The following is a 17,800-nucleotide window of genomic DNA, read 5'->3' as shown; positions in this document are numbered from 1 at the left end:
CAATTACGTTAAAAGATTTATAATCTTATTTATTTTACTAACATGTTGGTTGGTTGTTTATGTACTTATTAATCAGTTAATTACCTTAGTTACCCGAATGTCTTCAAAAAATCAATATATTCATACTTTTCATTCATCCCCCTTCTTCATGATTGCTCGTGAGTAAATTTAAAAGTCAGGTATTAAGAAACTACCTCTGCTATCACCCATAAAAATTCCATTTTTGTGAAAATATATTGGTAAGAATGTTCTAGGGTACAAAACACAAAAAAAATTGTTTTAAATCGTTTATTACATCAAATGCATTGCATTGTGATATTGGAAACAATAAATAGATTGGTGTGATATTTTACTAATATGTAGAATGTAGATATAGGTAGTTACCTTGTATAATAACGATTTAACTTAGCAGTTAAATCATTTTTACCTATAAGTACATATTAAACATATACATAAGCCAAAATGGTTAAATAAAAATATAATAAAAGGTAAGGTTAAAGAAAAATATATTTTAGTATTTATATTAGGATAGTGTAGTCCAGGGCGGAGTATTATCTCCTATACTCTTTATAATCTATATAAATGCAAACATCTCTATATACAATAACGCCAAGTAAATTAATTACTAAATATAAAGAAGTGATAAGTTAAAAAGTTTATTTTATTATTTATGTATATGTTTAATATATTACATAACTTTGTGATATAAGTAATCATCGCTAAAATATGTATTTATTCCGATATATTAATTATAATAATATATTTGAGAATAAATAAAAATATTTCGACCTATATTTTCAATATATTACATAGTATTAGGCTAAAAGGAATGAACAATTGAACAACGAACAAGGTTTTAATAGAAAAATAAAAAAAATAAATAAAAAAATAAAATTACATAGAAAAAGATAACCTTGTCTTTGGTTAAATACTGGTAAAGACTTCGCATAAAGACGAATAAAAATTGTACTTCACAGGTGACAAAAAAAAATATCAAACAATTCAATAAAAACAACAGATTAGTTTTGCATTTTATGTATGTAAAAAGTAATTAAAATTTCAAATCGTCAGTGCATAATACAAAATCTGACACGTTTTTATTTTCAAAAATAGCACCAATATTAAATATTAGCACGTCGGCTGCACTATGACGTTTCTAATTAAAAAAAAACACTAACAACAACTAGCAACACAGATCTACGACGCAAAACAGAATGTCAATAGAAAAACGCGAAATGCATTTGACATTTTATGCTATTATTTGTAGAAACACATGGCCCAACATAAATGAAACGAACTTTCCAGACTATAATGCCCTCTTTTACTTCTATTTTTTGTGTCTTTTGTGTTTTGTGACTGTAAAACATATTTCACTTAATTATGTCATGGGCAATATTAACAGTACATTAGTAATTAAAATGTATATGACTGTACATTATCCACAAAAATCCTCGAAATTCTTTAAACGAGTAGATATCGACTAAAAATATCCAAGATTTAATTCTGCCCAGTGGCAGCATTGGTTGGAATTCGTTGGGATGTTACCGATGTGTTCCTACATTAATTTTAATTATCTTAGATACGTTAGTATACAGATATGGTTTAGTTACATTTTATTTAATTTCGCACCCTATTATAATCACACATACCTATTTAATAGTTTATAATGAAAAAACAGATATGTTTTAAGTAAGTATATATTAACTTAATTATTTAACATGGTAACATTTTAATTATGAATGGAATCATAGAGTAAAATAGAAGTATATTTCATCATAGCAAAGTATCTTGGTTAATAATAATTAAAAAAAAAATCGTTCTCTCAAATTCCAGCCAAGACACGAATAATATATTTTTTAATGTAGGCCTAAGTAACTAAACTACTAATGTAGTATTTATTACAAGTGAAGTCATACTGAATAAGGATTTAAATCGAAGATATGCATTCTGTTTTAATCAAATTGAATGAAAGGAGTAAGTTCACATAAGAGCATCATCACTAAATATCAACCAATCAATAATTAGCGTACCTACATCAAGCAAACGGTTTTAGATTCAAAGCATATCTACGATTAAAATCGTCGATATCAACAATCAATAAAGGTTAACGTATGTTAAAATTTACAAAACTACAACTTAACTAACAAAATCGTTTCCAACTACAATAATAAACATACAAACATACCTAATTTTATTTGGTCTCATTTTAGTAACGGTCATTTTAACAGAAGATAAAAACTATTTTACACTAAACATTAGAAAGATTTTTATTAATATTTAATTATTTACGATACGTTTTTTAAATTTTCTTTGTCTATGACAGTGAGCAGTTTCTGTAGATTTATTATCTGTCGCACAAGACGGAAATAGAATGATACTCATGGTCAAAAGGGCTAGAGCCGCAAAGCCAGCGAATAAAAAAATGGAACGGTTTTTTTTAATTGGCATTTATTTTGGACTTTTGGACCATAGTCTGATGATTTGTTAATGAACCAAGCATAAATGGGTGCAAATTCGCTGCTTACAACGTTAAATGACACTTCGTAATATCTTCAAAACCCATAGACAAATTTTAGCTCGATAAATTTACTTAAAGCTGGTACGCTCGCCTGCCACACAATGGCGTCCAACTAGGGACCACTTTTAAAATTATACCATTAAAAAGCATTCCGTAAAATATTAGCTGCCATTTCTCCTTTTTAGGATTCAATTTTACGGAGAAAACACTCTCAAACTCCTGAGCAACGTCGCCAACACGTTGGCAAGGCATTCAGCTCTTAAAGCCAGTTGGCCTTCCAATGAGGAGTTTGTGTCTTGACCTTGGCTGTTTTTGGTGTTATGTTCATTTATGATATGCGCCATTTCAGCACCGGCCAGGTCTTTGAAAGCTGCTGTGACGTCATGGACTCGGAGGACCAGGTTTCTGGTTTGGAGCGGTGCTGACGTGTGCCTTCCAAGTGCCTGTAGAATATTAATTATGTTATATTTAAAACATTTTGTTAATTATAAAGTACAAACATATGGTGAGTATGTAAAGTACTCACTATTGTCACTGCCCAGTAGATGAGCATTACGACACCTTCTAAGAGGAGATAGAGATAAAGACAAAATGTCGACTAATACTGACGGAACCAAAATTATCGTTCTCTTATCGCAGCGAAAGACGGAGAAAGAGAGAGAGAGAGAGAGAGAAATTATTTTCGACTGCTCACTATTGGTCGAAGTTTGTCTTTTATCTAGCCTCAAGATATGATATGGTGCGCATCTTAAGCGTATTCATCGCATCTTAACTCAACTCTAACCTGAGCGAGGTCAGCGAGGCGCCGCAGAGGCGTGAGACAGTCGGCCAGCGCGGCGGGCGCAGGCGGCGCGGGGGCGGCGGCCGGGGACGCCCCGAGAGCGCCCACCAACGTACGCGACGCGCCCACTAGAGTCACTGCACAGGAGGTCAACTCGTTGCGAGCACGCTAAATGACAGAACACAAAATTTTCATTATGTATCGACGAACTTTTACCCTTCTAAGGTACATTGAGCATTTGATTATTCCCAGAAATTTTGAGTAGCGGCCCGGACGTGGGAAGTTACATCTCCTTGCCTTGGGTATCACGTTTTGGGTATTTTTTTGACTGTAGACGATGAGAATGACTGTGTTAGATTACAAAATGACATCAATCGAGTAGTTAAATGGAGTGAGGACAATAAGTTACAATTTAACACTTCTAAATGTGCCATAATTTCGTTTTCTAAGGCACAGTCTCCCCTTCGTTATGATTATAAGATCGATGGGGTACCAGCTTCGAGAGTTTCGGAGGTGAAGGACCTGGGGGTGATTTTGAACACGGAGCTGACGTTTCGTAATCATATAACAAAGTGCTGCAAGAAAGCCTACAAAAATTTAGGTTTTTTGCTACGTACTGTTAGGGGCTTCAGCAACATAAAAGCGGTAATAGTGCTTTATAATGCTTTGGTGAGAAGCCAGTTAGAAAGTAACTCGGTCATATGGGCTCCACATGAGGTTAAATATAGCCTGATGTTGGAGCGCGTACAGAATAAATTTATTAGATATTTGTATATGAGGCTGTATGGGGTATACCCATACTATCCATTAATGTACCCAACGTTATTTATACTAGGTATGGTCGGATATAATGAACTGCGGGTTAGGAGGGAACTGGCACTCGTGTTATATATCTTTAAACTCTTAAGAGGAAAGGTGTATAATGCGGAGGTACTAGTACAGGTGAGCCTAAACGTCCCGGACCGGTACGTGTCGCGGAGATGCAAGCCTCAGTTGCTGGTGGTACCGAGCGGACGTACTATTTTAGCCAAAAAAGCTCCGTTGACGTGCGCACTTCGCACTCTGAACGTCGTAGCTGAAAACATCGACATCTTCTCTTGTACTCTGAGTGAACTCACAAGGATTGCTGAGTGGTGTATTTGTTATACTAAGTAGGTAATATTAATTGTAATGTATATAGGTAAATAGAATTAAGTTTTAGATTTATAATATATTACTAAGCTAGCGAATTAGGTGATACCTGTAAGGCTAGTTTTAAGTTATGATGATAATAAATAAATAAGTAAATAAACGTTAAGCTGACAATTCTGGTCATTATCATTAAAATCAGATTCCTATGTAAATAAAAGTATTACAAACGTGTTTAAAGTAAGTTTGAAAAACCAAATTTCAATACTTAGATATGTGATTTAAAAAACTGTACCTACTGAATTTAAACGAGTCCTATTGGAGTAAGGATGGAGAAATTGAACTCCACTATCTTCGCCCGTAGGACTGTTGTTACTAATACAAATAGTCTTTACGAATTTTGTGGGGAGATAGTCGTATTTAAAATATGGCTAAAAAAATACTGAGTCAGTCTTTAAACTAAAATATTGCTAAAATAATAATACAGACTCTGTTTTTAAACTGATAAACAGGTACCTGAAATTTAACTTCGTCGATATCCTCGCCGCCGCCGTGCGCGTGTTGATGAGAACACTTCTGAGCGACCTGGTGCAGCCTTTGCAGCAAACCGTCCACGGCAACCTCCGTCTTACACAGCAAATTCTCTATAGACACATGGCCGTTGTTGCCCGCTTGGAACTCAGGAAACTTCACCGTAGGTGGCGACGGGGGAGTGGGGATATCATCGATCACATCATCTTTAAACCTCACGTGGTTCTGCGATTTTGCAGTGGAACTAGTGCTATCCCTTCTAAGTGGTTTCCTGTCAGATAGCGGCGGACTAAACATACGCGGATCTCCCACTGGCGCACCATTTAGAATATCAGGTCTGTTGCTAAAACGCCTGTTCATCTGGGGAGAACATAACGATAAAGCTGTGGACATGTCTTTATTTTTTAATATCGTGTTCTTAGTCTCCGAATTTGAACGGACATGCCTGTTCTGTAAGGTCATGGAACTGTAGTTTTGGGTAGATCTTATGCTTTGGGATTCATCTTCGGTTAATCTGTTTTCGTTTTCTAGAATTCTGTAGGTGTTGAGGTTTCTCTGAAAGTGTGGGGAACCAATGCTTGCCAGTCTTTCGGTGGCGCGGACTGGCGACAGTTTTTGGGAATTTTTCATGCGTAACACTTCGATGCTCGGCACGGGGGGCAGTGGTGGCTTTTTGGGCGGTAATAATAATGGAGGTGGGGGTGAAAGAATCTTGCTTTCAGGCCGAGGTGGTAACTGAGGGGGTAAATTAGTACTTTGTGTATGCGTATCTTCGTTCAACTCACATACAACTTTATAATTCATTTTCCTATTATTCATGGTCCCGAAATGGTTAGTCGTGATTTCGACAGCACTTAGTTCATTATTTGGACAAGTAAATGAATTAGACCTCGGTCGGGGAGCTGGAGTTGGTGGTGTTTTCGGAGGACGTTCAGGTGGTTTTCGAATTTCGGTACTTTTTCTTCGAGGAGGGGGTCTTATTTCACAAACGTCGGGCATTGAATCTGAATTTTGAATATGACCATCGACTTTTTCAACTTCGCTTTCACTACTATCCTCATTTTTATTTTTGTCTTTACTACAACAAGAAAACATACCTTTCCTCTCAACTGTCGGGTATTCTATTATGTGTGTAACTCCATTTGCTTGTTTTTCTCCTGTTATACTTTTTCTTTTACATTTGGGTGAGTCCGACTTTGTTTGGGTTTTGCTTTTGTCTTTTAATAATAAACTATTTCTAGCATCACTTAAACCTTTTGCATTAAACATACTTCTAATTTCACTTACGCTAAGAACTCCTCTTGTGACATCACCATTTGATGGTTTTACATCATTAGTACAGTTCTGTTCATTTTTCGTTTCACACATTTCGTTTTGATTGACGTAACTAGCTACATCTCTATCTAATGTTGATGAATTTGACCCTGGTGGCGGCGGAATGATATAAGACATGATTTCTTCGGGAGTAAGCTCTATTGCTGGCGTGACTTTAACTGTAGGTGGTTGTATAGTAACATTAGCTATAAACTCTTCTAGATCATTACTTTTTGGTATATTGTCTTGTTCAGTATTCCGATCGTCGGCAAACGACGGTGGAACCATGGGTAGAATTTGAGGCACTTGTGTTGAACAGTCTAACTCATCAGGAGTTTGCGGTGGAGGTATTAATGTTAAATCTATAAGCTCGGCGTCGTTGTCTACTATACTTTCCTGGTAATAAAATGGAAATTCTGAGGCATTCTCTTCTCTATTACTTTTCTCTCTTAACTGTTTTAAGTATTCCTTCAAATTCGATTCCTTAGCATCTAAAGTAGCATCTGGACTGTGTAAACCAAAACTAGTTCTAACTGCCTTATTAGAAGCTTTGTTTTGATGTTTGCGTATAGGGCTACTGGTAGGTGTGTACGAAGAATCATTATCACTTTCTGAATATACTACATCATTATTAAGAGCTAATAAAGCATCAGTGAGACCACAGTTATTAAGTATTGCACTAAGTCCTTGTGATTGCCTTTTTGTAAGATCTGTTTCATTGTACTCTTTACCAGTTTCAACTGCAGTTAATCCGCTCAAACCTTGATTAATTGTTTCTGTCAAAAGTAATAATGAATCACTATGTTTTAATATTCCTGGAGCATCATCTGCAGCCGACATTCTACTATTAATCGATTCAGTATCACTTTCTAAATGATCTACGCAAGTCTCTTTACCAACTAATTCATCTCTTAAAAGACCATTATAACCAATATCATTATAAACATCACAATTTTCAGTCAGATACTGTTCGGAATTCTCTACTAGCTTTTGCATTTCTGCTACTCTTCTTAAAACTTCCTCGTTCTTAGCTTCTACTAAGCGGGGATTGTTGGCGTTTTCTAACAACTCCATGGATAATACGCTTTGTAGATCAAAGCCCATACCATCGTCTAAGTAACAAGCATCGTTAGGATCGAAGAGTCTAAATTCTTCATTCCTTTTACATTTTTCAAAATGAATATCATGGCCCAGTACGCCTGATTTAGTTTCATAACCAACTAAAGGACTGGAATTATTGCTGTGGTTTCGGTTTGCTATACTCGTATTCATGTTAGTGTCTATACTAGATTTAGACTGATCCGGCGTGGAATGATATGGAGGTGGCATACTGAAGATAGCGAAGTGCTTCTTTCCAAGAACCATGGGATCGTCGTGGTACAAGTAACTCCATTTTGAGGGTACGACGCTATGCTGGGACAAGTAAGGCGGGGCTGGAAAAATAATGGTCATTTTAAACACATTGAATAATAGAACTACGGATGATTCTCGTTAAACAATCATGACTTCATTCACTCCCTGTAAACTGTTTGAAGTCCTCTTGGGGGGAGGGCTCGATCAACACAGCGCATATTTTGCATTTTATTCTTTAGGCATAGGTTTACTTTCATGTTTTTTTTTATATTCCTCGTATTTTGTAGGATGTCGTGTTTAGTGCATAAGACTGACATTCATGAAAATAAAGTCGTTTATTGTCGTATAGTTTTCACCAAACTGCCATCTTTAAATATGAGACTGTAAATTGTACAAAAAAAAAAATATCTCAGCGGGGTTTATCGGTCGGTCATACCATGCCGAATGTTATAATCACGAATTTCTTAAAATATGACTCACCAATATCATCCGTCATAGGTTCCCTTTCGAGCTCAATGTTCAACTCTCGCCCAGTAGCTAGCCTGTAATATCTGAAATTAAAAATATTATATTTAAACTTTATAACAAGAATACACAAATACCTACTTAAAGTTCTCCTAGCATTACATAAGGTGATCAAAGAGGAAACGCAGTGGCTACCTAGTGCTGTATCTATTGATATTGACTAGACTCTGTAACCATCATTATCACATGTTGAAGACGACTGACGACTTCAAACTACTATTGGATTTTTTTGGAAAACAATCTTTAACTATTATGGCATAATCAAGACCTCATGAGTGTCATTTTTGAATATTAGTTGCCCCCCTCTGCCCGCACCTCACTACACCCATGTATCCTAACACGAAAGTGCTCCCTCAATGCTCCAACAACCAGCGGCTTCCTGCGACACGTTTAATTCTGTCAATCCACCTGGTGGAATCAATTTACACTGCGCTTTTCGGTGCGGAGTCGCCAATATAGCACCTTGGAACTCCAACGTCTATCGGCTCTTGGAAGTATGATGCACACTCACCCCGCTATAATGAGAGGCATCTCAGTAGCATCCCGCTCCTCCATCAGCAGCGCCAGCACGCGGTCCCTCTGCAGGAAGATGGCGACGTCCGCGCTGCCCGAGCACTCGCTCTTCACTCGCACTGCCTCCACTTCGTCCAGAGACGCGATAGACTGAGGCTAGATAAGGATAACAAATAATTTTGATGCCTCTTGATCTTATTGCCTTCTAATGTTACATTGTGTACTCGTAATCTTCTCCTCAATCGAAAAAGTTACTTATGTTCATGAGAACCAGACACAAACAAAAATACATTTTCAGGTTTGCGGATTAAATTGATTAAAACTTCTTACAATAGTATAAATAAATAAAAGATTCTGACAAATTGAGAACCTCGTCCTTTTTTAAAGTTGGGTTGATAAATACAACAAAGCGCCATCTACGAGTCTCAAGCATCGCAACAGGTTCTTGAAGTGTACAAAAGGGATTGTTTCAAAGTTCTCTAAGAACGCCATCTACTGGCAGTTTACTGCAAACACTGCTTTAAGCAAACACTGTTTCACTATGCCTGTTTAATATTTCAGATATAAGCACGCATCGCCCGATTGCGATTACTTCTCGCTACGCCAATGCGCTTATACGAAGTAGTTCCGATTTCATCGCTCACCCACGTTCGTGCGTGTTCACTCCGCACAGAATTGAGAATCATACGATCAAATCGTTCGTGTGTAACGTACGGAAATCTAAAGATAAATACGATTTCCTTAACGATCGATCGAAACGACAAATTGTCCCGTGTATGGGTTTCTTAACGACCAACTTACTTTTCAAGTCAAACGTGCGTAAAGACGTTTTACTTCAAAAACTTTACGAGTATCCTGCGGAGATTTGTAGTTGGATATTTAATATGTTTAACCATAACTCACCACGGAGTTATTTCTGCCAACGATTTGACTAAGACCAAAGCGTGGAGAAACCAACAAAACTCGTTCAGGTCGACTGCTGCTGAAGCACTTCGCGCCGTAGCTCGGCAGGCCACCTACTATGTCCAAGTAGTGTAGCTTGGCCTGAAAAAAAAGGAATAATTAAGTAAATTTCATTTAGGCTTCTATACAAGAACTTTGAAAATTCAAGTTGTCAGTGAATAGTGTCTGTGTCACTAGCTCTGAAGTATTTTCTACTGAGAAGAAGGCAGCAAGAGAATATCATGGCTTAGAGAATAGAAGGCTTCATGCAGGCTGAGTGCACGAACCGCTGGAACTGTCTCCTGACATACAACTGACCTGCAGCTGCGTGAGATGGCGCTGGCCGCCCGTCATCTGCGCGTTGAGCTTGAGGAAGTGCGCCACGAGCCGCCGCAGCTCCTTGCGCTTCATGCTCTCCAGCAGGCTGCTCGGCACGAACCGCTCGAACCCAAACTCCCTTCTGGAATACGAAATATGTATATAAATAACTTAAATAAAACATTAACTTCAAGTAACTTTTCATGACTCACTTATTCGCTCATCACGATTAGGGTCTGAAGGTATATCCTTTCTTGCCGGCGAAACTGCAGGTATAAGTACATCATCTGACATCAATGCATTAGCTTGACGGTTGCGAGTCAATGCTTAGTTTTGATTTAACAAAGTAATTTCCTTCGTCATGACTTTTGACTTAAGATTGGGCCTAATACGTCTTGTTCCAAAAATTTCGAGAGTAGTTTACCCCTATAATTTACCTTCTTATCAATAAAAATTTAGAACAGAAATATGATGAAAGAATATGTCTGTAAGTGATTGAATACATAATAAAATATCATAGAACTTACTCCACAGATTTAACAGTAATCTTGGCAGGAGACAGGTTATGAGCCAACGCGTGCTGGTGTATATGCAACGCTGCCAAGCGCAGCGCAACATCGGGCTGCAGCTCCGGAGCGAACCTGTCCTGCGCCACGTCGTTGCAGCACTGCATGTAGAGGTAGTCCAACGCGGCGAGGTCCCGTTGAGCAAGTTCAGCCGCTGATGAGGGCATGAAGACCACGCGGAACAGGCACCGCATTTTGTGGGAGCCTGGACGAGCTGCGATCTGAAAATGTAACCAATCAGGTTGAATTCAATGACAGAACCAAGACCAGGAGCCGCAGCAGATAAAGCTGAAACCGGTAAGTGGCATATGTATGGTCTGACCAAGAGTTATATATTTGACCCTTAGGTCATGGAGTCGCAGTGCCAAAAGATATTTCCGAATTATTTCATTGCGGCTCATTGCCTCGACTGACTGAAGAAGGAAAGACTAGCTCTTTTTTTTGCTCAAAGCAGCCAGACTGTGGAACGCGGAAATGCAAAAAGTATTCTTGCCACCACTCCACGTGTGCAGATATGGATATTACAAAAGAAAAAAAATAATTAACGGGTGATAGACGCAAATATTCCAGTAAAGAAATCGAATAAATCTCTTACCCTGGCTAAGGATTCTTTCGGATCTAACAAAGTGAGCTTGTTCCTTCTCAAACTCTTCACATGTTCCACCACCAGGCTAAAGTGTTCCTCGGCGGCGATGCAGAGCTTGTCCTTCAGGCTGGTGACCACGTCCGCTACGGTGGTGGTCGCGTCGTACTTGAACGACTTGGTCTGCCCGTTCTCGAGGAACACTTTGAGTACGTTGGCCATTGGCGGCAGGCAGAGGTCTCCCAAGGAGAAGGCTGATGGCTGGAATATTAAAAAAGATATTTAGATAAGGAATCATTTTTCATTTCCAAGAAATTACAACTATACAAACACCATGGCATTGCAGAAATCTGCACGTCTGGAAAACTTATGGTAAAAAGGTGAGGGAGGAAGTAGTAGTCGATTTAGCTGGAGATCTGATTGACATTTTTGGGTAGATATTTGAGGTTAGGTAAATACTTGTACTGTACCTCTGTTAAACTACAGAACACGGAACTAGAGGCCAGGTCATGTTCTTGTGGTTTTCAATGTTAATTTAATTTTTTAATTTTTTTAGTAAAAATCCGTTCGATGCGGATCAGTGGACGCACCTATATGACTTTTTATAAAAATAATACTAAAATCCCTTTAATGCGATGCGTCCGATGCATACGATGAGGCTCTGTGGACGCCTGCCATAATGCGACTTAAGTATTATAATTTAAAAAACAAAACTTCCATTCCACGTGGGCACGATTTGTATGGTTGTTAGGATAATAGTTAGCCTATGTTTCTTATTATATTTTAACTTACAGGGTACATCGGTGCCCCATTCAATTGTACAGAATCAGCGAATCTGACCCTAGGGGGTCTGGCCCGCAGCCTGGCTCGCTTGGCCGCCGACAGGAAAGCCGACCGTCTCGTCAGGTTGCCGCTCCTGGCGGGCTGGCAGACTCGCAGCGTCACTTTCTCCGAGCACGCGCGCACGGCGGATATCACGTGCTCCCGGGCAGCCGTGCTCACGTCTTCGCCGTTCACGCAGAGGATCTGATCGCCTGGTTCTAACTGAAATTCAAAAGGATACATATTGAAAACTCAGAATTATCGACTATGCTAAATCTTAAAGGTACTCTCTAAGAATTTACGAGAGGAATGGCTTGCCATTCTTTTATTTAAAGTATAATAATTAACATACCAATTGAGTAAACCATTGAAACAACCAACCATAAACAAAGTAACATTTCGCAGGTCATGTAATGTAAAAAATACGTTTCACAAAGCGTCGATCTGTGTCCATCAAACCGTGCTGTAGGGTACTATAAACTTATGGTGTTTTACATTGGCGTATGGTCGCCTTGAGACTAGAACCAGCAATGCTGCTAAATTCTGTTCGGTCTAAATCAATCATGGACATCCATCGTGCTGTTCATAGGAATACACAATAATTAGTCCTATGCCATCTGTAACCATAACGTTTTACGTCGTTAATTCACCTAGTATGAGGTTGACTATCACTGCGTTTCCCGATGGGGGGTCGCCATTCCAGCATTTTTGATCCCATCTATCGGCACTTAGAACTAGGTATATTAATGTGATAATTCAGCGGCGAAGAGTCTATACAGGTCGATTCCCGCCGGGTTACCTTTTACAAATCTACAATTGTTATGAATACGAGTAGGCATGTATGGATTTGTGAAAAGCCGGAGTTTGTATCAGGCAGAAATTTCCTTTTCCGTCCTCGTCAAAATGCCATCTTTCGCCACTGGTACATATTTACTTTTATTTTGTTTAATTGATTATTGACACCTCAGACTAAATACATATGGACTAGTATCGCACCCAAATTCACGAACAAAATTTTCTGCCGTTTTTTAAGGAAAACGAGCTTAGATTTCATACATATCTTATACTAAACTAGCAGTTTTTGTTCGTTTTTTACACCATTTAACTACACAAAAAGGTATTTTTACGGAGGTTTCTATCCGACGGACACGATTGTAAACCATGAAACATCGATTCTATAGAGACAGTGTTTATAATCGCAATAGATCGTTGATCATATGCTTTGATAGAAAAATAATGTCTTGCGAGGCAGGTCTTTATCTAATTAGTCTGAGATTGATATCCATGGGTTCAATGAAAGAATAAGGACTTACTTTCCCGACGCTGGGCGAGTTGTCGGTGACGAAGCGCACGAGCACGGGCCGCTCGGAGCCGGCCACGAAGCCGAACCCCAGCTCGGGGTCCCGCCCCAGCACCACGTCGCGGGGGGCCGGCGGGGACTCGCACGACAGGCCCTCCGGCGCCACGTATGTCGTCGTTTTGTTCACGTGGCTGAAAAACAACGTGTGATCAATTAGCGGTGTAATGTTTGGGTGTACAGAAGTGGAGAAACACAACAGCAGCGTTACGATTACGATGAAATAGAAAGAAAGAAAGAAAAATATTTTATTTCGACACACACACACATAATAAACAAAAGACAACAAATACAAAAAAAGAAAGAAATTTTAAAAATATAGTAAACTAATAATTTAAAGATATTATACTAATAATTAAATAAATCAAAAAAATTATGTGTGTGGTACCAAAAGAGAAACAACAAGAAGAAGTGTTAGTAAATAATAATTAATATTAAGAACATAATTAATAATTATATGTATATACCTTTATAATTATATTTTAGTATGTTAAATAAATAAATTATTAGTAGTTTTCAGTGAAAAATATAATATAGAGTAGAAATAAATAAAATTCATTTATTGGGTCCTCAAAACCTTCCCGGAGACTATTTATTATTAATTTATTTTTTAATAATACTTTATAATATTATTTTTAAATAAAAGTACTATAGTATACTATACTCGAAAAGAACTGATTACAATATTAGGTGGAGGTGCTTAGTTAAGACAATAACAACATCATTTAGTTAACGTAAATATAAATAAATATCTACACTCTCTCCTCGTGTTAGCTATTAATGATCATTAGTAATCGTTAACAACGTTGTTATCATTAAAAGTACACTCGTCTACATAACCCTTCCGGCGTCTATGTAACTCGGTGTATAGAATTAGGAGCGAATAGGCGTCTTCCAACTAAACTTATCCACTCAAACTATATTTCCGTTATAATGAAAAACAGAAAAAATCAAGCAAATAAAAAAATTGCAATGACAATAACGAACTTCACAGTTTTTAGCGAAGCATCCGTGACAATATCGGGCCTATGAATTTCATATAGCGTCGTTGAGCCATTTTTGAGTTATAAGTAGTGAAACTAACCCAGATTGGTGAAGGAACATATTGCATTTGGAAGTCTAATGTCCTGTAAATATCCATAGATGAACGTGATTACATAGATCTAAACCACTTACTTGATATAGTAAGGCTTGCCCCGGCTGTCCAGCGCTTGCTCCCATCCGTAAGGCAGCTCCTCATCGGAGCTGTCGCAGTCCCTGGCCGGCCAGCTCTCCACCGGGGGCAACCAGCTGGCTGTTCTGGTGATGTGGCTGTGAAGATAGAGAAAAAATGACATGACTATTGGTCTAACATCCCAGTATACAGGGTGCTGGGGAGTATTTCCTATAACTTTCTGATTACAGTCTTTACCGAATATTAATTTAAAAAAATGTTTAAAGAACATGTGTTCTAAAATGTATGTTTTCAGAGTACCTAAGTAATATTTCTTTTGTAAATAGATCATAAAATGTGTTTCTTATACGTATCCTTATAATTATAAAGTAGCCAAACTTTAAAATTTTAAAATGAAAGGATAGTTAAAGGTGTGTGTTACATGGAATCATTTGAATTACTTTGTATGAAACATAAAAAGATTTTACTTTTTAGTTAAAAAAAAAATAATAGTTAAGCAGTTCGGCTCCTTTAATGGGACTCGTCAACACCTTGAAGTTATGGCAATACTCCCGAGCACCCTATATATAACCATCTTCACCGAGCTAAATGCTTCGAGCAAAATTCAAAAGGTCTCTGGTATATATGACTAAAGCGTTATAATATTTGAATATTCCCCCGAGAAACGCTTTGTCTATCTCAGCTGGCGTGCAAAGCCTTACGTACTTCGCATAATGACAAATTTACACAGGTGCGAAGTGTGGAAGAGATTGACCCAAAATGGCGTGCGGATTTTCAACGCTTTAACTTGAGTAGGGTTATTTAACGTCACTCATTTTTTTCAAAATGGAAATGAAATTGGATAGAAGCGTTACTTTGCGGAAGTTCATCATGATTATACAATGATTTGTTTATTTTGCTATCATCCGCGAAAAGCCGACGAACCAATGCGACAACGTCACCCAGGTCCGACAAAATACTCTCTACGTACGTTTCACCCCGAAACCGGAGCATCCTCAGGAGATTGTGACTCTAAAATTGCATGGGTTACCAAAACCATACCCATAGTGATATTTTCTTCACTACCCTCTTCCCTGATCATACTGCAGACTTGACGGTATACTTTACCGTGTGTAGCTAGCATTAGTCAGACATCTGATAAGATCGTAATTAGGACCTAACTTTTCGTTAAATAAAAAAAGTGGACCATCTGTTTTTCAGCCAATTATGTATAAAAAATCCATACCAGTATGTGTTTACACGCCCTTCCGTACAAGGCAATAACAAAATTATAACAAGCTCTCGAGAACATTGCGGACCTTGAAAGGGTTTTCAATATTACAGCCATCAGACCCTTAGGGGTAGCACAGCTGTTGAAGGAATTTACACCCTACATACAGTAAAACAAAGTTCAAATTGTATTAACGCGTTACGCCAAGAATTCTCCCTATATCGCCACATCCTCGTCCGATATGGAAACAATATTCCGGGAATGCAATGCGGTCATTTATTACCATTTGGAGGTATTCTGATAAAATGGATAAGGGTCTTTATTAAGTGATATGGGTGAATAAGTAGGGTTTATAAATTACTTGTGTTTCAATTGTAAAAAAAATCTAAAGTCGCTTAGTTTTCTTATAAAAACACAATGGATTATAATTATATTTTCTTGTGAATTTATGATACTGTTTTGGTTTCTTATTTAAACTGTACTCTATTAACTAATGATTTTAAACTTATTTCGTGGTTGTTCATTATGAATATTATTTAAACGGGTACATACCACGATAGAACGAGATTTTTTAATGTCGATATTTCATGTGCGATCTATCCAACTGGGTCGAAATATCGACATTAAAAAGTCTCGTTCTATCGTGGTATGTACCCGTTTAAATAATATTCATAATGTACTCTATTAAGTTATATATAAGTAAATTCCTTAGGTCTGCTTGGTAGAGATCGTTTGGCTTGGCGAAACAAGAAAATAACATAATGTTGTGCATTTAGTTATTTATGTTCTCGTTTTATTGTGTTTCATATCTTACGAGTATTAACAATACTTTTACAGCGTACTGTATTTTGTTGTGGTGCAAGGCTGCTGATATACATTCTGTATTTGTTGTCAATTAAAATCACGCGAGTCTCTTCGTCAACAGTTTAAAGAAATAGGTATACTAACAGTAGACTATAAATATTATATAACAGCATAATCTATGTAAGACAAAATGTTAATTTGTACAAACGAAAAGGAGATTTAAACCCACGTCTTACTAGACACGGGCATAATTCAGTTATTTCTGCATATCGTCTCCAAGGAGTAAAAAAATCTTTTGTAGGTTTGGGTGTACTCTTCTATAACAAGATCCCCAAGACTGTGATGGACCTGCCAATGCGTAATTTTAAGCAATGTGTTAAAAACATTTACTTAGTCGAGGTCACTACACCATTGATGAGTTCCTGACGTATAAATAGTGCTTGTAAACTGAACCCACTTGAAATAAATGAATTTTGATTTTTTTTTAAATGCCTTTATGGTATCTCATCTGAATCTACTGAATTGTTGTTACATGTCATGAATGATGCTTTTCTTCATGCAACTAAGTGTAATGTCCGTACTAGTAAACTGTACTACAATTGTCCAACGGCACGGAATAGAACCCAAACTCCTTCGGATTAAAGTTCGGCTTCTTAACAACGAAACTATCAAAGCTTTCGTTAACATGTTTTCCATCTATCCTAAATAAAATGTCCATTTAGAATTAGCAGACGAAAGCCTATTCAGAGATCGACCTTCCCCAAATTAACCCGACAGGGAATTGAACCTCGGACCTTTCTATAAAACAATCTAACATAGATAATCTTGTCGATTGTATCTAATAATCGCATTTCTCTCCGTCCGTCCCCTAATACGTCCTTACGCCCTGTCCCGTCTAACCCAATTCCCTAACATGAATACCAAAGGCTTTGGCATAAGGGATGTTTTTATTATCTATATACTAATATTGGAGTATTTGAGGTATTGTAGTGTTATCGCCGTTTAGTGTTGGAAATAGTAGTCTGTGACGGATATGACGTCGCTCGATCTCGTGTTGGCTTCAGTGTGCTCGTGGCGTTCGAGGCGTCCACATCTCTTGTTGTGTAATTTTTCATGGGTTACTTGGGATAGGCGGGGAGAGTGACTTGAGTGGAAAAGGGGAGTGTTTGATATCAGTCAAAGGATCCTTTAACCCTACACACATCGTTCACAAGTACGTGACTCCACTCAAGGTCATTCTTTGCCATTCTAGGGTCTTATTTCGGTTACAGTTAGATTTGTTAATTAAGTTGTCCTGACAAGTGTTGTGAATCATAACCTTTGTTCGACATTAGTTTTCTTATATTTGTAATCACCTTTTG

At 37.7% G+C, this 17,800-nt stretch overlaps 1 protein-coding gene across 1 annotated transcript in view; it reads right to left on the bottom strand.

Annotated features, from left to right (window-relative positions):
- Positions 1-274: 274 nt before the first annotated feature.
- The window catches only part of LOC112044477 (uncharacterized), a 188,925-nt gene continuing 171,399 nt past the window's right edge, over positions 275-17,800 (bottom strand). Inside the window, exons 3-14 of the mRNA XM_024080343.2 lie at positions 14,428-14,562; positions 13,208-13,385; positions 11,865-12,116; positions 11,085-11,333; positions 10,451-10,710; positions 9,924-10,065; positions 9,567-9,707; positions 8,662-8,819; positions 8,106-8,176; positions 4,944-7,705; positions 3,303-3,467; positions 275-2,961 (exon numbers count right to left, since the gene is read on the bottom strand). Coding sequence (XP_023936111.1) covers positions 2,713-2,961; positions 3,303-3,467; positions 4,944-7,705; positions 8,106-8,176; positions 8,662-8,819; positions 9,567-9,707; positions 9,924-10,065; positions 10,451-10,710; positions 11,085-11,333; positions 11,865-12,116; positions 13,208-13,385; positions 14,428-14,562 — 4,762 coding nt within the window. The 3' untranslated portion in view covers positions 275-2,712. The remainder of the gene's footprint in view (positions 2,962-3,302; positions 3,468-4,943; positions 7,706-8,105; positions 8,177-8,661; positions 8,820-9,566; positions 9,708-9,923; positions 10,066-10,450; positions 10,711-11,084; positions 11,334-11,864; positions 12,117-13,207; positions 13,386-14,427; positions 14,563-17,800) is intronic.

The sequence above is a fragment of the Bicyclus anynana genome, chromosome 13, assembly GCF_947172395.1.
Source record: "Bicyclus anynana chromosome 13, ilBicAnyn1.1, whole genome shotgun sequence".
In the NCBI taxonomy this organism is placed as follows: Eukaryota; Metazoa; Arthropoda; class Insecta; order Lepidoptera; family Nymphalidae; genus Bicyclus; species Bicyclus anynana.
The sequence above is the reverse complement of the archived record's forward strand: the minus strand, read 5'-3'. Positions and strand labels throughout refer to the sequence as shown.